Source organism: Maylandia zebra, linkage group LG16 (genome assembly GCF_041146795.1).
Source record: "Maylandia zebra isolate NMK-2024a linkage group LG16, Mzebra_GT3a, whole genome shotgun sequence".
Taxonomy (NCBI): domain Eukaryota; kingdom Metazoa; phylum Chordata; class Actinopteri; order Cichliformes; family Cichlidae; genus Maylandia; species Maylandia zebra.
In genome coordinates, this window is record NC_135182.1 from 18,701,818 (window position 1) to 18,723,444 (window position 21,627).

Consider the following 21,627-nt stretch of genomic DNA (forward strand, 5'->3'; position numbering starts at 1 on the left):
TTACTCAAATTCCACTTGGCATCAGCGTGAATTTCGTTTAGCTCGCTGGGTAAACGTGTGGAAACTTTGGACGGGAGACATTTATTTACAATTCAGGTTTAACGCAGTATATGAAAGAATTCAGCGGTTTTAAATCCCAAATTTAGTTTTAAATAAACATATTTAAACAGTCTAAAGCTATAATTCAAATTTAATAAATGTGTGTTTGGCTTAACCAGTCGTGTTTCAGTCATAATCAATTTGCTGTTGCCTAATGGAGCTGCGGGAACTGAAGTGTTTAGGACACACAATACACGAAACCGAAAATGTCTCAGTCGGTAATACAGAAGGCTTGTAAGCTGACATTCAGAGGGAATATTTACCAAATAGACCTGCTTAAAACACTTCCCCGAGGCTTCACCTGTTCCAAGGTCTCAAACATAACAAATAGAGGGAAGGAACCGACACACAAGGCAAGGCCACACACACACACAGACACTTGGATATGCAGATAAACACACAGACCTCTGGAGGAGCGGAAGTGTTTGCTGGGTGCAGTAAAGCCGCGGGTCCCGTGGACATTGACGGCTGCAACTCTGAACTGGTACCATCTGCTAGCTCTGATGTCAGCCAGTTGGATGCGTTCCTCTGCAGTCTGAGGGACAGATGGGGGTGGGGGGAGCAAACCACAGGGGTCAGGGTTTACACAGGGTCACAGCCCCATGTGAGTGTGCTGCCACATCATTCATCTGTGTTTCTCATTGCCAAACTATCAAAGACACCGTGAGGAACGTGCAACCGCATGCTGCAGTGCAGAGCAGCAGTTTCGCAGCTGTGGCATGCTGGGACACGTGAAACTGTAAATTCATTCGGATACAAATGTGACGAGAAGGAGTCCTCGCACGACAGACTTCATGCATTTATGGGATTCTCCAGTATTTTATCTGTGTGGTGTATCGGTTTCTACCTGTGCGACTGTCTGCCACTCCGTGGCATCATCCTCACTGGGATGAATACCGTAGTTCCAGCGGCGTTGCACCACATACAGCACAGGCTCCACGGATATGTTGAACTTGGAGGACCAGCGGATCTCCAGCTGACCGGACGGGTGCTCCAAGAACACCAGCTCTTTCCTCGGCTTCAGAGGGACTCCTAAAAGTACAAGAAAGGATGTTGAAACACTGACAAGGATTAATATCACCACTTGTGTGGAACATTGTTGGAGAAATTATACGTGATATGTCTTGTTTTCCTCTCCTGACTAATGTAGGTTGGAAATATGAATGACTCTGAATTGGACAGATACAGATTTCAAAATGAGACATGATCTCATCGCAAAAGATTAAATACATGCTGCGGGTCAACAACGTCATCTTTCTACTGTGGCAGATTGGGAGATTTCCTGTGTTTTAGTAGCTGCGTTTCTTAGTGATGATACACGCAGTTTGCATTTAGGTATGCTCTCTTTCTCTCGCTCGCAGACGCAAAATAATCCAGTACAAGCATCCGCGCACATGCATGCAGCGTTAATTTGCATCACTGAACTTCACATTCAGCCTTTCAGTCAAAGTCAGTGCAGCCATGTGCAATAAATTAGAGATTTATTAAGTGCGGGACTGGCCAAACATTCTGCCAAGTCAGACTGACTCTCTCAAGTAAATTTATTGCACTGGACACGTAGTGAGTTGTTGATTGAGCGTCGGGCACGGTGATAATGAGATGGAGATTGGAAAAGCAAGTTTGGAACTACAGGAGAAGACCCAACACGTCCAACAGTTCTCCATAAATCACCTAGCACTTCAGAACATTATGTTGGACCTCTGTTGCTGCAGAACGGCTTACTGCTGCTTCGCATTTATGATCGGCATCACTCCACGCTCAAGGCTAATATGTCGGTAAACAACATAAGAGTGCAATTTGCATTCAGAGCATCTGATAAGCTTATATGTCTATTCAGCCCCCTTGCAGAGCATGAAAAAGTGACTGATGCGCAAGAATCATGGAAGGAGGACCCCTTGAGTCATATGCATAAGGACTCAGTACTTTGTTTTGTCCCATTGATAACAGCTTTCTTCATACTAACAGCTGGGGGTCATTGTGCTGTGGTTTCACAGCTCCACAGCAGAGCGTGCGCGAACAAACGTGTCATATTTCCTGCGCAATAATCAACACCGAGGTAACCGCAGCATTCCTCTTCCCCTTCTGTCTTCGCTCATCTTCCCACAAAGTCACACAAGTGCTCGCAAAGCTACACACGAAAATACAAAGACGCACACACGTCTCTTTGACAATACGTAGGAGGACAATTAATGCTTTTCGGTGAGATAACCTTCGAGACAGGTTTGGTCCAAAAAAATAAATAAATAAATAGAAAAATCACGCTTCATTCTTTTTCTTCTCCTTGCCACACACTTACTCCAAATCATGATGCAACTGTTGCTGAAGCACGATCAAGGGTACAGCGTTCATTCATGTCTTAATCATGCCAACAATTACACTCCAGGAATATAATTCTCAATACTCACGCACATACTGTCATAATGACTGCTCTAATTACAGGGGGTGAGGAAAACAGTGTAAATACTCCGTGTAGCACAATGATTTACAGTAATGCGAGGGGGGCTTGTGGACTGACTGACTTGTTGTGACAGCGTGACTATGGCTACATTTAATTAAATTCTGACATTCTCTCTCTCTTCTTTTTTTTCGTCTCAGAAATAGAAAACATGCAAAACGTGCAGGCTTGTGTCGCATGTCGAGCCAATTCTTCCCAGGAATGAGAAAAACTAGAGAGAACAATATGAAAATGAAAGAAGTATAAAAGGAGAGACTGTCTAATAAGCTAGTTATTTCTATTTCTATACGCACTGCATATTTTATATGAGGAACTTCTCCACAAATAAAACTAAGGCAACGCTGGAGAGCAGTGGATGATGTGGAACTTATTGGTGCAAAAAAATAAAAAATGGAAGAAGAAGAAGAAAGTTTGTTAAACACCAAAAACTCAGGGGGTTCAGTGTCTTCAAGACTTAAGTTTTTTCTTTTCTTTTTCTTTTTTTTTTTTTTGGGGGGGGGGGGGGGGGGGGGGGGTGTCTATCTCAGGGACTTTGACATTAACTGGGGACCCTAGCCTGAACACAAACACACACACAAACACACACATCTGAGAGTGATCTCAGTGGGGGGAAACGCTCCATTTCTCCCCGCTTATGTTTGCTAATGGCTTCCAGCATCAAGGCTCATCATGGTGAACACTGCATGCACACTTGCGCACACACAGAAACAATTACACTCTTGAAGGCATGAGCATCTAATTAGACCTTTAACACTGAGGACCGGGACAGGAATTCCATCCAGACTTTCACCAGAATACTTGGTGTAATTCAGTGTAAATGCAGCGCTGAAGGCGACCCATCATGAGCTCAGTGTTTGGGCTAAATCAGCGGGAAGGCTGCTCGATATGAAGGTCTCGCCGTGCCGTGAATGGTTTTCATTGACTCGGTCAGTGTACAGAAATTCTCAAGGTCACGCCAGCTTTCATCTTTCCCAGATTAGGGTGCTGTACACCTTTTAGTGCATGACATCCACCATGACGTCCCTCAAGATCAAATCAAATATAAATGCTTCCATGTTCTACTGTGTGCACAAGCTCAAACTGACATATCACATGCTCCTGCCATGCAATAGTAAGTGTGCTACACAGTAAACCATGCTTAAAGTGTGATTCAAAGCATGCACTACGGTCTATCAGTGGAGCGGTTCAAAGCTTAATTTAGACTCTCCTACCACCGCTTCATCTCCTGAACTTTGTTATGGCCTCAGGGTGCCAGCAATTGTGTGCTGACAGCGTATATAATGCAGTTCCAGCTCCAATCTTCTGAGTTCAAGGGCCCTGGGTTCTCTCACATAACGACTCAGCACCCGCGGTACATCAAGTCGCCTTGGGCAGCACTATTAAACCATTTTACTGGAGCAAAGATTCTTGGGTACATCTGTGTCTATGAAACCCTCAAGCTTATCCTGCAAATTCAATGCTGAATATCCATTCCCATTTACAGCTGAAATGGCATGAGGGATGTGTGGGTGAAGCACAATGCAAAGAGATGAAATAAAGATTTTCAGGTTCTTACTGCAATTGTCAAAAACCCTGCAAGATTATCTGTGTTTGCGTCACTGAGATTTACAATAATGTTTAACAGGCAGGGATTAATTGGTTCAACGGTATTTATGAAAATTATGCAACCTGAAGCAGTTAATCATATTAAAAAACACGACGGCTGCATTGAACCGGTACCAGATACGAGACTCCACATAACGAACAGGAAAAGTCGAAAAGCAGCGTATGCAAGATTAGGCTGACGAACCGTGTTATGTAATCTAGTCCTTCTTATAAGCCATACTCAGCAATTCTTATAAATAATTAAATAAATAAAGACGGCACTGTGCAAAAGTTTTGAGCCACTTCTCATTTCTTTATATTTTGTTTCCAAGGAGACTTTCTTGCAATACTTCTTGCAAAGTTTTTCTCCATTCCATATTTACAGTTTGTTTGTGGCTATGAATGATTCCATTATTTAAAAAGGCCCCTAACTCAAGGGAAGAACTAGTGTTGTGTCTTTGTTACTAGCAGACTGTCACAAAAACACTTTTTTTCCTTCTTTAGTCGAATCTACAAAAATCACAATTTGACAGACACAAAAAGGTGATTCTCCCATCATGGTGTGGAGTGTGTCCTTGAAACAAACAGGACACATGGAGGTGCAAATAGGCCTAAAAAAATCGATTAATAATAATAATGATAATAACAAACGCTATCTAAAGCAGGTGAATAATATCTGAAACTTTTTAAAAATCGGGACCTGAGAGATGTCAAGAAGCCATTCTTAAGGAAGAGAAACAGGGAGAAGAGGCTGAGGTATGCCAGATTATACAAGAACTGAGCTGGAAACTCCATAAAACCTGTAGCAACAGGTTTTATGGAGTTTTGAATCCAAATTTGAATTTTTTCATATATGCACCTTCAACCTTGTTAGAATTAAACAAAATTTGCTTTTGCCTAATATATTCTAATTCCATTCAAGTTTGCAAGTTTCAAGAAATCGTTGCATTTATTTCACATTTTTGTAGCAAAATAGAAAGAAATGAGGGATAGCTCGAGCATTTCCATAGTACTGTGTGCCAAGTGACTGACAGTTAGCTAATCTGTGCTTACAACCTGATGTTTAGACACTGTCCCTTAAGGTCTGTCAACCTTGCTGACTATTACCCTGTCAATAATTAAGTATTAAATAAAGAACGATGTTTATTAAATAACTATTTTTAGAGCTTTCTCATTTGTCACAGAGCATTTTAACTGAGCATTTTATCTAAACGTTTCCCTCTCTCTGTTCATTGATCTCAAATGTTCTGCCGGCAACTAATTAAACCAATGCTGCGCAATCAAACAGCTTTCAAATTCACTGGATTTTACAGAGATATTTATAAAAATGTACACAAGACATCTGGAAAAGAATTAATCAGTTGAAATGGAACAGAAAAACATTAAGTCTTAGGTGCGATGTTTAATTCAATGTGAGCATGACATGGCTTCAACGAGCAGCTGGAACAAGCTGATACAAAATACCACTTAAAAGGAAACTAAATTGGGGACTTGGATGTCTAGAGTTTAATGTGTGTAGTCAGAACCGCAGTTAATTGCAAGCCTGAAACAAGCAAATAAAGGTGCTGATATATAAGGAAATCACAGACAGAGTTGTTTACAATACACAGTATGTAACCTTTTAATACTTATGTTCTGACTTATTATAAACTGCTATTAATGCGGCAATTTAGGAATGTGGAAGTTACGATCCTTAAGACTGCCATTTCTGACAAACCTTGTTTATATCTGTGGACAACATTTGTCAGCATTAGGCTGTCAGTTTATTTACATTCAGGAATGATTTCTCTGATGCAGTCGCTTTGATTGTTGGTGGGAGGTCTAGTTATTCCAGCGATGCTCTACATTTAATCAGGCTTGACTGATTTGGTTTTGTCTGAACGATAACAGCGTCTTTGATTACACTTTACTCTCCCACCAGTGGTGCTTCACATTTGAAGCATGGGAAAACACAGCAGGCTTTAAACGTGAAGCCGTCACAGGAAACGCAGTGCATTTGTCACCTGTATTAGTTACCAAAAATATACAAAGACACGTCTTCTCCTTGGTAAATCTTGTTAAATATTTCGGTAATGGAACAGGAAGCAGCGGCACTTAGAAGCAACACGCTGTGCCGCCCCGGCTCCTCGGAAAGGTAAAAAACGTTTAATGTGCCTTGCTGTGGTTGGAAAACTGCTTGTGTCGTGGCCGGGACGAAGCCAGGTCAAACAAAATGACTTGTTTCGAAATGGCTGCTTTTACTGTAAACCGACACCCCGGTTAGAGGTTTAACAAAGCAGCAGCTCAAGGAGTGTTTGCTGTTGTATTCATTAAACAACCAGGGGCTGCCAAATGAACCATATATGACTTCTTAAGGATTTACACGGCGATGTACTGTTGCAGAATACGATAAAATAATGTTTGATTTTATCTGCCTTCAGCATCACCTTTGTAGAGATTCTTTGGCAGCTGGCAGGTGTGGCCACAGCCATTGGAGCAGCACTTTTTGACAGCTGAACACTCTCCATCCTCCTCGCAGCTCTCCACACAGGCAGCTGCGAAGCCGCTGGCCTTCTCCGGGGCAGGGCAGTCACCCTGCTTCACTCCCTCCACAGACTTTAGGAACTCGCAGCTAGTGAGACACTCGTAGTGTTTCTTGGGAAAGAGGGGCTGAGGAAGAAGAGGGAAGGAGAAGGGGAGAAAAAAAAATATAAGTCAGACTACTTTTTTAAGGCAGGGCTGTGAGCTAACAGTGATTCTCCTGTTTACATTTCTGCTCATGACTCACTGGAGCGGCGAGTACATTAAACAGCTTAGGCTCACAGAGGGTGTCATTACAGTGCAAAACCAGTTGCTTCACACCCCTTTTCAAACTTTCCTCTTACTAAATCTTCCCACTGGGCCTGAAAAAAAACCCCTCAAAAGCTCAAAATCTGATGCAACCGCAGCATTTGTGGCAGTGACATACCTCACATAAATCTTGGCACTGGTTTTCCTTCAGGTCCCAGGATTCCTTGCAGGGCTCCAGGCACTGTGAAAAGGAGAAGGGTGTCAGTTCTTCAAAGAACCAGCCACATCAAAGTGTTAGTGCTATGGAGATGGTGCCTACTTGTGGTGGGCTGACAGGCACCTCGCTTAGGCACTTCCCCTACCACCTTTGCAGCAACCAAACACACCACTTTTTGCTACGGATAATGGCCAAACCATCAAAGGGCGCAAACAGTCCTCTACAAAAGCAGATATGGGAGAAAGTTTGTCTGTCAGGTGCAGGCTGTCTCTTAAAAACTCTGCTCTTGCTTGGGTTTTGCTTGGTGTAGGCCTTGACAGATTCTCTCTTCACGCCTTAACACTAGTAGCCTCCCATGCTGTCTACGCCTCCTTCTCGTCCTGCCACTTCCCCTGTACATGTCTGGGCTTGATACACTTTGGCACTGGCACTAAGCTCCCTACTTGTTACCATGCTGAACAGAGAGCATTTAATAAATGATACACTTGGTTTAATGTTCCTGGGATTCCCTTTTTTAACATGCGGAACAAATTTACTGAATGCTCGAAATCGGCGCGGGATAAAAGAAAAACTTCAGCGTAAAGTGTAGCTCTAAGTCGTTTTGCCAAACATAATTTGGGAAGATAACGTTTAAAATTAAAGTTCAGGATTCCAGTCCATACTCCTTTTTTCTTTTATACTCAGCTGCTCACCCCGAACGAATCAAATTCAATAAAGGTGAATGTAATATAACAAAAAGGTCCATGCGTGTCCGATAGAATCAGGCAGATCCCGCTGCAGAAAAAGGAATGTGTTCGGATTGGGTTTGAGAAAAGCTAGGGTCTTATGTGCTCTTGCTCCTGGCCGCTGAGAGCTGGTGTGAAAAAGAAGAGCGAGCTCAGTCAAACCGCTGCCAGGCTGCTTCTGTACTGCACTGGGAGCAGCCCAAACCGCACCAACGACCTGCCAAAGCCACTCATTCAACCCTGTTTAATTTAGACTCCTTCACCAGCTACAGTGCAGCTAAAGTAGGCACAACAGTACATTTTCAACGCTTTCTCCTACATTCATCATCCAGGACAGTTCAATATGCCGGCAAGTAATAGAGGCAAATATAACATGGATACCTGCCATTAGCAAAAGTCCACTTTCTGTTAGAAAAGGAGACCCCTGGATACAGATTATGAGAAGAACACAAAGAGTAAGGCACATAGAATGATTAAATCAGGGCACCTACTGTAGTGACTGCATTAAACACTGGAGCTGAGGTAAGAATTTTTTCATCTCAGGCTGGGAGCCAGAGTTTTAGTTATTACTCTTTAATTCACTCATTAGCCGGCTCTGTCATTATTATGCCATTGCCAGAGAACAGTTTATTTGCTTTTTATGGAGTGTGGTGGACGGGCGCATGATGAAACATAAACCTTGCTTCTGGAGGAGCAAGCTGCAATCAGGACCGTGCGCACGTCTGCCAGCACTCTGCTTCTCTGCCGGGTTTCTCCTTTACCCAACCCTGTCTCAAGCAGCTGACAACCTCTGTGTGGACAGTGTGTTGAGTGCTAAACAGGCCATTTCCCAGGGGAGGAGAAGGCTGGGAGGGAAGGTATTTTCTTAATTACTTCATAGCAATATAGATATCACTCCAGCAATATAAAATATAAAGTGCCAAGAGGAAAAAATTGGACACCCTGTCGGGTTATGACAGCAGAGAGCTCCAAGAGAAACTAATGTGGTTTCTACAGAGCTGATCAGGTGAAACCGCTGTAACACCTCGGAGACTTAAGATGACATACGAGCTTAGCTGCGCTGTCCAAGTCATGCCTCATTCTATGCCGTTTTAAAATCATCTGCTATTCATAATATGGTGACCTTATATCATTAATTCTGTTCTCAATTGTGTCCTGCGGGAGCAGAGGCTGTGGCGCAGCAGCAGCAAACCTCAGCATCCCAGGCTCATATACGAGCCCCACGCTGCACCAATGAGGTGTTGAGGCAATAACTGTGTGCTTCACCGGTGTCTAAAGGATATTCTGCCAGTAGACGCACATGTTAAAGCCCCCAAAATCCCTTCTACAAATCACTGAACATACACACATAAGCCTGGGGATCAAGCTCATTTTACTCACTGAACGATCTTGTGTGCATGGCCAGAATGCATTCCATTGACTTTTCTTGAGGATGAAACCCTCTCTGGTTCACCACAATCACAACTACACTGAGTGAAAATAGAATCATCGTTACCCCGAGATGCTCAGAGCAGCATGCCAAGCAGCATGAATTAACACAGCACATTGTGTACCGTGGATATTGCAACACAGATCAGAATGCTGGCTGTGGGTTTAGTGTTGTCTCACCCTCACAGTCTTTTTTCTTTCCTTTTTTTTTTTTAAATGTAACTCTTCGGGGCAAAAGTTCTTAACTAGCAAAAAGCTGCACAGTTCTATCGGGAACTTGTTTTTGCTGTACAAGTGGCTGCATCATAAACGACACAAAGATAAGCATCTGTGTTGAGGCAGGGCTCCCTGCAGGTGTGCTGAAAACTGACAGTCTGTCAGCATTTCTCCACAGCCACACCTCCCAACCTGACATTTAAGGAGGGAAGATGAGGACCGACGACAGATGTCTTGCCAAAGCAAATAGGATGCCTGGATATAATTACAAAGGTGCGCTCATCAATCAAAGACCTGATTCCTATTTACACAGTTTGGTGCTCAATCTAAACCATGTTACTGATGATGCCAGACTAATCCTTTGGATGGGCCAAGACTTATTTTCTATAAACTCTTGTGTAATTTCTTAAGGGTGTGCCACCTCCACCCCATCCCAGGCTGGTACACACACACTCACCTTATTGAAACAGTTCTTCTGTTTTTCTACATTCGACTAACAAGCACCAGAGCCCCAGTTAAAAGCCCAGAAGGAGACACAATTGCTTTTAGGGTTGCTTCAGAAAGGGTGTCCAGTGTAAAAGTCTGCCAAATCAATCCTCTAGAGCTACTGGCTATGGTGACCTTTTGTGAATAAGAAAAATGAAAGTAGCTTCATTTTTAAATGCATTGATTTTTAAAAATGTTGTTTTGCTGACCTTTAGTCAATGGGCATTCTTAAACTAAATATTAAATACAGCAAACAAAAAATCCCAACTCAACTAACAAATGGAAATGTCTAGGGCTGGAAAATGACGCCAATGTTAAAAAAAAAATAAAAAATAAAAAAGCAATCAGTTGCAGCTTCCAGGTTAGAAATGCAAACTTGGATGCAGGAATAAACATGTTCACCGCCTGATACAAAAAAATTATGTGGTCTTACTTCCCCCTGTGTGAAAACTGTATTGGATCCTGAAAAGTATGCATTATTAGGTGCAAAGACACTTTTTGCTAAACTAAAACCGTGCAAACTGCACACTCATTTGCCAGTGAGTTGTGATTCAAACATTACCTTCATTTTGAAAAATAATATGACTAAAACTTACAAAATAAATTACATTTTCTATTCATTATGACCCCAAAATGAGTAACTACACCGATAAATTTAGCAGGAAAGCACGTACAGAAGTAAAGGCAGAAAGCCATATTTCTATAGACTTCTATAGGATTGAGAGTCTTTATGCAACCATTGCTATCGCCATCTGGTGGCCTTCTGATAGAATGCTTTATGGCTTTAATTTTCTATCCTGGAAGCAAAGTCCATGTGCAATGCTTCAAAACACTAGGTCACATTAGTGTGTGTGTGTGTGTGTGTGTGTGTGTGTGTGTGTGTGTCGGGGGGGGGGGGGTCATCCAACACATTTTTTTCTATTTGTATGTTACTCACCCCTCATTAGCTGGTATCTGTGTCTTTGAGATGCACTTGTACAGTTTATGAATGCTAACTGATGCAGAAATAGCCGCTTATGACTCCAAGCACCAAAGCGGTGCCAAGCAAATATTAAAATCGGGGACATCATAAATGAGTGGGTGCCATCACAGTGGTTTGTGGTTTGTAGGGACAGTCTATCTATATCTAGAACTTGTGTAAAAGTTCCTAAATGAATAGCACCACGGCATGATCTTCCGGTGAGTATCAGTGGATCCTCTGGAGATTTGAAGTACTCAAACATTTACATTTCTTGCACCACCAGCAGCTCATGTTTAACTTCCGAAACATAAACTGGAAAAGCTACACCACTGAACTAGAGTGGAGAACATAATTGACCTGGGCGTAGTGTATGTGCTGGTTCTGAGTGCCAGCATCGGGGCTCCCTCGAGCAAATTTCTCAGGCTGGCATCGGAGCTACCATCTGTTTTAGCATCACAAAAATTGCATGTAATTATTCTATGGAAGGTTAACATATTTCAGGACAAATTTCACCCCCCAAAAAACACAAATGCTTTCCTTTTCTCAGAGATGTAAACAAGAGCATGGGGTTGTTTCTATGGACTTGAGCTGTTAGCCTTAACAAAAGCATTTGGGCGGCTGATTTCCCCTTTGTCCTCTTATCTTCCTGCCCAATGGTGACACATTCTGCATGGTTAAGTAGGAACATCCAGAGCGCTCTTTCACTCCCCATTTCACGCTGTAATAAAACGCAGCAGTTGTTACTCTGGGGGACCCTGAAAGGCATTCTGTGGGGCCGATGAGAGAGTCGGGCTGAATGGCAGCCAATGCCACAGCCCATCTTCACTTTTTCATGCCTGAGACGAGGCTGGGAGGGGGGCGACACAGGGACTGAGGAGGGAAGGGAGAGAGCGAGGGAGGGGGGTCTGCTGTGCATGGAACTGCCTTTCTTAGTCATCGTATGGTTATCTCCACCCATTGTAAAATGCTTATTGCCCCAAGTGAGTGACTGGAATAACATAAACTATGAAAAGTGCATACGGAAAATGTCACACAAGTGTATTGTTTTAGTTAATGAAGCATGAACTGCTACCAGTCAAGGTAGCCCCAGGCTTAACAATACACAGTGTACACAAAACAGGAGCCATAATTCAAACTGATGCGGATGACATTTTCCCATATTGCTCGAACATATTTGTACAGTCACGTGGAGCTGTGTGAGACAGCTATGACTGATTCTGTCATTTTGTAAATGAAAATTCAGCAGACACAAATTTATGTGGGTACCTGTGCTTTCCCTCCAATCAACCTGCTATTACACGGGTCCCTGTAGATTTTTTTCCCACCGCTATCCCAAAAGCTTAGAGATGACATCTGGGAGATGAAGGTATTGATCCAGGCACTGATGGTGAGTGTCATAGCTTGAGTGCTGCCAACAAATATTTAAAAGGTGCCTTTGCTGCTCCTTGGGATGAAGCCACAGCTTTTTTTTTTACCTGCTCTGGTTGACTCAGATATGGTGGAATCTTTGTTGTTGATCACACACACACACTGTAAATCTCACCTCCAATCTCATTGAGTTATGGCTATTTTTTGCTGCCCTGGTGCTTTTCACACTCCCAATGACTGTATTCAATTATTCCAGCAGCTCCCGGCTCATATCTATCGACCCATCCAGGAGTAAGTTGCTGGGTTTGCTCTCTCCTCTACCGAAACAGGCACGTACTCCATCTCTTCACTCACTCTATTTCACTTTTATTCAGCTGTCACCCCCCCCCCCCAACTTGCTCAGATTCTCCTAAATTGTTATATCTCCTCTCAATTCTCTTTCTCAGCTTTTCATTCTCTCCCTCTCACTCTAAGGGCCAGGTAAGACCTGATAAATTCGAAAACTCATTTTTGGCCATCCATCTGAACTAAGCCACAATGTTCACATCAATGTTTTCCAAAAATCTCTCCAAAGTAGAAACATGAGAAAACATGACACTCGCACTGCAGTGTTGACAAAGAATTAGCTTTTTTTTTAAATTATGTAAGATATCTTATGCAAACATGGCCACTGAACTTTTACTTGCCTCCAGCTTTTGTCTGGGTTCATCTTTGTGTGTTTTCCTAGCAGTGTTTGTAACCAAGCACAGTGTAACTGACACTTTTTGTGCCAGCTCTAAGGCAACTGCACCGATACGGAAAAAAAAGTCATTAAACAAATGTCAATCAAGAGACAAAAAGAGCAGGCCTCAAGTGACATTATGCAGCTTGGATCACATTCTTACTTTTTATAAAATCTTGGTATACGGCTGAAAATTCTTCTCTAGATCTATAAAAAAACTATTTTAATCAAGTTGGAGGAAGGGCGAAGCTGAGTGGCAGCCTCCAGCGCTAAAAAATACAGACAACACAAAAGTGCTGAAGCCTGCAGTTCTTCAAACGGCCACTTGAAGCTGGCTTCAAAAGTGAGTCAATCCTCACCGACTCCCATTTTAACATGATCAGCTTTAAAGGAGAAATAAAAAGCATTAGAGCCTGGTACAACAATAACAACAACAAAATAATCTCTGTTGCAGATTTCCCCCTACATAACTATGTGATTTTTTCATCCATTTAAATATATTTCTAAGTCTCACATTTAAGGAAGTGGCCACTCTGAGTGACAGCTCTATGTTGACACAGATAGTTACAGACGTTAGCTCTCTGCTAGGCTTCACCTGAGCTAAGGTCCCAGTCACACAGGCCTAGAGACTGGTCAGCAACCAACCTGAAACTAGCACTCACTAGGGAAACATGTATTCCCAGACTGGTTGGCAACTGGTTGCCAGAGGCTGCTGGCACTGACTAGGTGTAAAGAGGTGTGTGGTGCTGCACTGAGAAGCTCCTTGGAATTGCTTTGGTGAGGGAGAGATTGCAATGGCTACTCGCAGTTTGCATGAAAGACGACAACATGACTGCAAACTACTTGCTGAGCAGAAGTGAAACCTTAAAAAGTTCGACACAACCTGGAAACAGAATCGTGCCTTTTAAACATGCAATTTGCAGGAAAAGATCCTCCATTTACAGTTTGTGTCACCACATCAGGAGATATACACAGCATATTGGCCAGTATTTGCAGACAAGTTAGCATTTTCCATGCAAACTACAGGTGTTGGTTGCAATCTGCTAGTGACAAAACCGATAAATAGGAGGTTTTTGGTGCAGCTAGATCTTGGCAACTGATTTCATCTAGTGTCAGCCAGAAGCCTCCAGCACTCGCCAACCAGTCAGGGAATGCACATTTAACTTTAGCAACTGAAGTTTGTTACTGAACGTAAGTTACTGAACTAGACTGTGTTTGTGGTGTCATAATATTTCTGCATAGTTAACTGTATTTGGTGTTCTAGTCCAAACCTTCTAAACCAAAAAGATTTTTAGTTTGCTCAAAATTACAAAATAGTGCTTCAAAATGTTCACATGTGGCCTGCTGAAGCTAACAAACCTCAAAACCTCTTTCCAAGAAGAAAAATCTTAACATATAAATATTTTCAAATGTCTCTACATGACAGCAAGCATGACTTGGCATACTCTGTCTGAGCATCACTATTTCTCACAGTAAAGACCATTACTCTTAAGGGTTTTCCTGTTTTCTCTAACATTGACCCTCCGTTAAACTGCTTTAAAAATGAGCTTCAGTCTAATCCAAAATCTATAAAAATAAAAATTAAAAAAATAACAGTAAGCGAGACAGAGAGAGAGCAACAGCGAGATTCACATTACACGTTAACCAGGTTAAAACATATTTCATCAAGCGCACGAGCTGTGATCTGATGGACTGTAAAATAATACACTAGTAAAGCCTTCCAATATATCTCTGACGTGCCATTATGTTTCAAAGCGACTGTAAAAATACAGCGAGTAAATCAGGAAGAAGATATCCTCGTCCTGAGCTGTTATGAAGTCTAGACACGCCATTTCCTCAACCTAATGTGACCTTATAGTCCATGAGATATCGCGTATTTAATTTCTGCACCGCCGTAAATTAGCACAGGTGTGTGCTGCGCAGACAGTGGGTGGATCGTGTAGATCAAAAAGATTCAGTGTGCTGACTTGAGATGTGAGATTGCAACTCTATACAGCCTCACAATTTTCTTTTTCCCCCATAAGCAGGAGCTTGCTTACGTAAATGCCACTAATTCTATTTAGGGCTGTAAGATTTATGTTGGTTTTATTGTTTCGGAGGCAACAGAAAAGCTATTTGCTGGGATGGAAGTGCATTTTTTATTCATATGAAGTTTTGGCCTGTTATTTTTGGGGAAAGAAAGAAAGAAAGAAAACTATGCTGTAGCAGTTACTGTGAGGTGTTTTGTTCCACGATTACATAAACCTCTGCAAACTAACAGGAAACCCACAGGGCTAGCAGTGTCCTTGGAGAATTACTATAGTCAGGAAAGACAAAAATGATGGCATGTTTAGTGCTTCTGCACTTCATTTGTTCCAAACCAGGTAATCTATGATTCCAACAAACTGGTAGCTGTCTGCCCTCCTCCATCTATCTTCAGGCGCATCCATACCACATGGAAATGTGGTATTTTCCACTATCACAACAAACCATCAGTCATAAGTATACGATGTGACAACTCTATTAAGTGATTGAGACTAGGATTTGCAAAGGCTTCTTCAAATTTCTCTTAAACAAATAATGACATATTTTCCAACTGTCCGTGTGTTTTTCAGCCTTGTGCGGGACATATTCTGCGAGCATTTAAAGTGTCATAATTCCCTCTTCAATACAACCAACTAAAACAATGTTGTTTTCCAGGTCCAGTGGGGTGAAACTGAATTTATGCGATTTGAGACTTTCTATTTTGTTTGTCAAACCAGGCTCAGAGACGTTGAGTGAGCTAGCAGGTGGTGTCACAGACATTCTTTGAGGATCACTTTAATTATTAATTTAAATGCAGTTGAGGGCGCAGACAACAAAGAGCTGAATAGCAATAGCTTGGCAGAAAGTGAGAAGGAAAAGAGGAGGAGTTGGGAAGGGGGGGCAATGCATGAATTATACATTTACCCCACAATCAGAGGTGCCTGCCTTATTTATGAGCAAAAAAAGCCCGCACAGCTTTGCCAGAATTGTGCTTTGTCTACTGTGGAATGCAATAGGAGTTCACTTAATACTTAATGACTCTGAAGTTTCACCCAGACACACAAACACACCAATGCCCCACTGCCCTTTAAAGGGCTCCTTTTCTTACGGGTCCACGGGCGTCTCACGTTATGTTCTGCAGTGACAGGAGTCAAAATTACAGTGGCTGTAACCAGACCTTCAGTTATCACCTACTTCTGAGCTCAGTTTACATTTCATGACAATTAGACTCAACAGGATGTATCCATCATGTGGGGTCAGATTGGTGATAAAGAGGCCGCCATGAGCTTTTGCTGTGACATGGCATGGGAAAGCCAAACCCTCTCCACGGTTTGCTGAAAAGCATGTCAGATCTGCCCAATGCATGATATACTGTACTTACACCCAAACAATCATGCATAATGTGTTGATGACAGACGTATAGAAGCAGAGTTGAAAGCGGGATCGCACGATAAAAACACTTCCTCATCGGCAAAGCCATTTATTCAGACTGTTCACACGGTTGATTTATGGCGGCAACAGTGAACTCCTGCTTACCATGCATGGGATGAAAAATGAATTTCTGCCATTGTAGACCGAGGACATGGTAAACAAGTCAAAAGGCATTAGCTCTGCTGGGTTGTTTCATAAAATGACCACTCAAGCAGTCTTAATCCCTTCCTGCTTCATCTCAAATCAAATGAGACCAGACCTGGAGATTCTGTGCCAATGTAGGCCAACAACATGTAAAACACAACATGCCATAGAGGGGAGGAAAGCCGTCTTAATCCCATGCTCCAGTCACATTCCACCACTATCTCCAGTTGTTTATTTGAGTTTCAGACACACTTTAAATTCACTAATCCTACTTGCCCTCTCTAGTGTTCACTAAACAGCCCCTCAGCATTATCGGCATCTTTGAATTGCAACACATCCAGATTGAGAAATAACATGCAGACAAAAAAAAAAAAAAAAAAAAAAAAAAAAAAAGTAGTGATATAATGCATTCTCTTTGCTTGATGTGATGACTGAATTTTCTTTTACATGCAATTCAAAAAGCAGTGCAAAGACTTCACAAACAGAGGGCAAACCTGGGCATGTTGAGTACGTAAGATAAAGTATACAGCTGTGGAGAGCAAACAAAAGACAAAAAAAAAAAAAATTGACTTTCTCTTCATCTCTGATGCAAGTTCAGACTGGAAAAGCTGAAGTATAATCTACTTTGCTGAAGTAGTCATCTCCAAGTCAGAAGGTTAAGAGATACATCGGTCATCGAGGCCCTGCTTTTCAATCGTTCTGAAGCCATCACACACAGCACTCAGTGTGGGGTTTATCTGCGGGATGTAGCAGCTTTGAGTGCAGCTGGAATAAATTGATAAGCCCCCATCTACTAAGTACATCAGCTTAAAGATTCTTAAATTCTAATCTTTCTTTCACCAAGGCGACTGTTGGCACGATCGGTCTGGAAACGAAAATACAAACAACAACCACCGAATTAATTCTTGCTACAGCACCTCTTAACACGTGATCTTAGGAAAGGAAATGATGGCAAAGTTAATGTGATAAGTACGCTGTAATCTGTGATGTTCAGCCAATACGTCCTCAGATTGAAAATACACACTTGGATGATGGCAGATTGTCTCAGTGTGACTGGTCATTATTGCTAAAAGAGGATTTCACTGCAGCTTTGATTACATTAATCCTTCAAGAGAATGAAATCCTTTCTGACAGGGAGAACATGGGAAATCAGGCTATCTGTGAAACTTTGATTATCTTTAGGAAAAATAAATAAAAAGGCCCCTTATGCTCTGCGGGATCAATAAAAATAGACAGGTATAAGATAGCGAGCATATTTTTTTCCTGAAGTATTTCCTGGCGCACTCATCACTCAGATGCTGAGCAGACAGGATTGCAAAGACGAGCTCTGGATTGAGCTTTCACTGCTGAAAAAGTCTCAACTGCAAGCCTCGCAGCCTCTTTGCCTCCTCTCCTGTGGCCACGTCTTTGGTGTTTCTTTTTTTTTCTGTGGGGGTTTTCATTCCCTGCCACCCACCATGTGAATAATGAGCTCCACAGATAGCAGCCAATGAAGCGACCCCCCCGTTAACCAATGAAACTTAACAACCATGTCCAGATCAGGTCCTTCCTGCTGGGACTGACCAGCCTTGCTTCACACTCCTCTACCACCCACACACAGACACTCACACTGCCTCAAACTACATAAAATACAAGGGGGAAAAAAAAGGCAAAATACATGGCTGTCTTTTTACATGATCTCTCAAAATTGAACACTCAGGTCACATATATGACTACGTGAAATGGGAAAGTGAATTAAGTCAGACTGGCTAGGGCTGTTTCGGGAAAAAAAAATTACACTCTGCTTACACGTACGCTGGCGGGCAATCCAGACACAGTCTACTTGACAGATTGATTTCTAGCCTGGCTTGCTTTGAGGTGTCGGTGCTGGTAATGTGACTAACACGGGGAAGTGCGATGAATGTCTGGCCTCAACATGACCAAAAGGTGCTTTGAAGTCTGTTTAAGCACCTAACAATCCCAGCCATGCCCAGCTGTAAAACTGCTAACCCTTACCCATTGTATCACATCATTTCAGTGCACCTCAAAATGTCCTAACCACCAAGAAAAGCTTCAAGTGAAAGTGACACTTTTCTGATGAATATGCATTTAGTGCTTCAATTAAGATGAACTGGAACCAGGAAACAATAATAAGGTGAGACTTTGGGATCTATTTTATAGGTTCATTTCACTCTGGGAAAAAAAAGAAAAAAGAACAAGTGATGAGGAAGTGTGATCGTTTTATTTTGGCGTGAGAAAATGTGTGGGTTGGTAGAAGGGGGGTTGTGGTTGATAGTGTCTTTGAAAGACACTTTTGAATGTGACATAGTAGCATTCCAGCGATTGTTATTCAGGAAAACCGCTCCAAAGCTTCCAACATGTGAAGACGAAGGCGCGTGTAATCCAAAAGAGTAAACACTTTTTATTCTTGCTCTGGAATTTGAAGCTTAGGGTGTGAGTGATAGGAAAGATCACTCAAAGGAGCCACCTGGTACACGCAAGGCATCTATGAAAGACATGCACGACTCATTGGCGTCGAATGGCAGCCAGACAATGCTGCTCTCTAAAGATTTTTCTCCCTGCAAATGCTTGATAAGTAAATATGGGGCTATGATTGGCTCACAGAAAAATGCAGGACTGAGTCAACATCTCCCCGATAAAGGATGGAATTTTTAAAGATGGAATTTAAATATCATCCTAAATGGAGGGAAAAGGGAAAAATAGCCCACTTTCCTCCTGAGGAGTTATTCTGATTGGCGCCTTTCAGTGAATTACTGCAGGCCAACCTATCTAGGCATATAGAGTATGCCCTTTCTTCTCATCCTTCCCTGATAGAAGTTTGAGTAATGAAGCGCACAGCTTTCTTGCAGACATTTAGTTGCCTTAAGTCTATCCTAGCATTTGATGTGGAGCCTGGATCACACCCACAGGGAAGCACACCCTGCAAATATCAGCTACGCTCTGAACATGGAAAGCTTCTTCTGCATGCTCTCCCATGCTGTGGGCACACAAAATATATTTTCTTTGCCCCACCAGAAGAAGAAAAAAAAGAGAGAACACCCTGGAGTGTTTTTTTTTCTTTTTTTTAAACTTTTAGGGAATACAGCCAAACTTCTCAAGAGGTGAGCTCTAACAGTAGGGAAACAAAATGACAATAGCTCCTACAACTGCTTGCCGTCTACTTCCCTGGCATTCCCCTGCTGAATAGACTTTGTCTGCTGGCCCACTGTTGTGGCATGATAATGACTCCCCAGCTCTTCAAATGCCACCTCGCTCGGCTCTGAAGAGAGGGCAAGCAGGTTAATTACCATTACAATGGGGGAAACTGAGAGCAGGGCCAACTCTGGACACTGCATACGAGATGACCGGGATGACTTTCTCATCACAAATGGAAACAGGAGGCTTTGATTTCCTAAAACGCAGACAGATGGACAGGGTCACAGCATCTTTGTCTAAACTATTAGGCAGCCCTTCCTTGCATTTCCTTCACAGGCAGGGAGCTCTCAGTGGCTCTTTAACCGTTCTCCAGGGTGGACAGGCCTTCTGCCCTAACGCACTCCCCCCGAAGCTGTTGCCTTTGTCTTCTCTGTTTGACTGTGAGCTGTTCATGAAGTGAAGAGGCTAATCAGCGGCTGTAGAGCTATTCACGGGGAACCACTGTACAGCATGGGCCCATTTGGTGCAATTGTCAGAGTGGCCACAATAGCTCTCTGTTTTGACACGCTAAACACAGGCCCTGAGAGCACACTCGAGCCATTGATGTGGATGTGAAGTGTGGTGATGTTTGCTACCAAAATATTGACTTCTTGGTGCAAATTAAACTTAAGCACCATGCCCTGGCCCGCACCCTGAACGGCTGAATTGAAGCCTAGAATTAAATTAATTCGATTTGGAGAGCCCTTGAAACTGAAAGTAGCAGAGCATCACAGCTGTAGAACAGCAACACAAACATATCATTATTTTTAAGGGCTTACATCAAATCCAGCCTCGTGTATTTACAGTCTACAAGTAGGATAAAGAAGTGCTAACTGGCATGTTTGTTACAGCGGGGAGACCAAGAAGTTCATTACAGAGTTTTTTGGGATATTTGCAGAGTTTCAGCAATGTTGGCTGGTTGATTATGAAAACAGTATGCTGTCTTAGACTTGCAGCCAGCAAAAGCTTTTTTATTTCTTTTCTTTTCTTTTTTTTTTTTTCAAACATAAAACTCTGAATTACTGAGGGATGGCTGGTGCCAAGAGCTGTTGTTGGCTATCGCAGTGGAAAGGAGAGGAACAAGTTTCACAGCATTATGGTGAAAACAAAGAAGATTCGCCTGCTGGACTGAAGCAAAATGTCACCAAAGTTTTAAAATAAAATAAATGACATATTTTCTTAATCACACATTACATTTTAGAACGAACTTGGATCACACACAAGCTTCAGACTGTACTCACTAATATAACTAATGTAATTTGACTACTTTATTCAAAGAGGATGTGCGACTTTTTGCAGGAAAGGACAGTCAGAGCAGCATTAACCTGGCGTGTTTTCGATGGCAGGAGAAACCTGAGCTCTCGGGAGACCATGCAAACTCCAAACAGAAAGGCCGTGCCTGTGTTGGAACTGGGGGAGCACTATACAATGACATTTCACCCCCAAATTAGTACAGATTTAGTGGTGTTAACAGTGAAGAAGAATGTGCTTTAAGTGCGTGATAAATAGGACAAGTGAAACAACCCGTACAGAACACATGACAAAGCACTGTTGCAATAGCTCGGCTTTATCCAAGACAAATTCAAATTGCTCGAGAAACGATTTGAAATTCAAAAAAGGGAATTTCACTTTGCAAGGCTGTTGATACTAGACACTGATTGGGATTAATAAGTACTCCACATGAAGCCACATTAAGTAAGCACAAATAACCGCCGCCGCTCTGTATTATAATGAGTTTTCAATTAATCACAGTCATTGTAATAATGCGTTTTACACAAATTCTCAGCATGCATTCCTCTTTAACTGCAGACTGATAAAGGCATGCGAGGAAAAGTTATCGAATTT

General features: G+C 42.3%; 1 protein-coding gene across 1 annotated transcript in view; it reads right to left on the reverse strand.

Annotated features, from left to right (window-relative positions):
* anos1 (anosmin 1) overlaps positions 1-21,627 on the reverse strand; it is a 40,829-nt gene that overhangs the window by 12,674 nt on the left and 6,528 nt on the right. Inside the window, exons 3-6 of the mRNA XM_004557863.5 lie at positions 7,086-7,148; positions 6,565-6,787; positions 947-1,131; positions 505-634 (exon numbers count right to left, since the gene is read on the reverse strand). Of these exons, the coding sequence (XP_004557920.1) occupies positions 505-634; positions 947-1,131; positions 6,565-6,787; positions 7,086-7,148 (601 nt within the window). The remainder of the gene's footprint in view (positions 1-504; positions 635-946; positions 1,132-6,564; positions 6,788-7,085; positions 7,149-21,627) is intronic.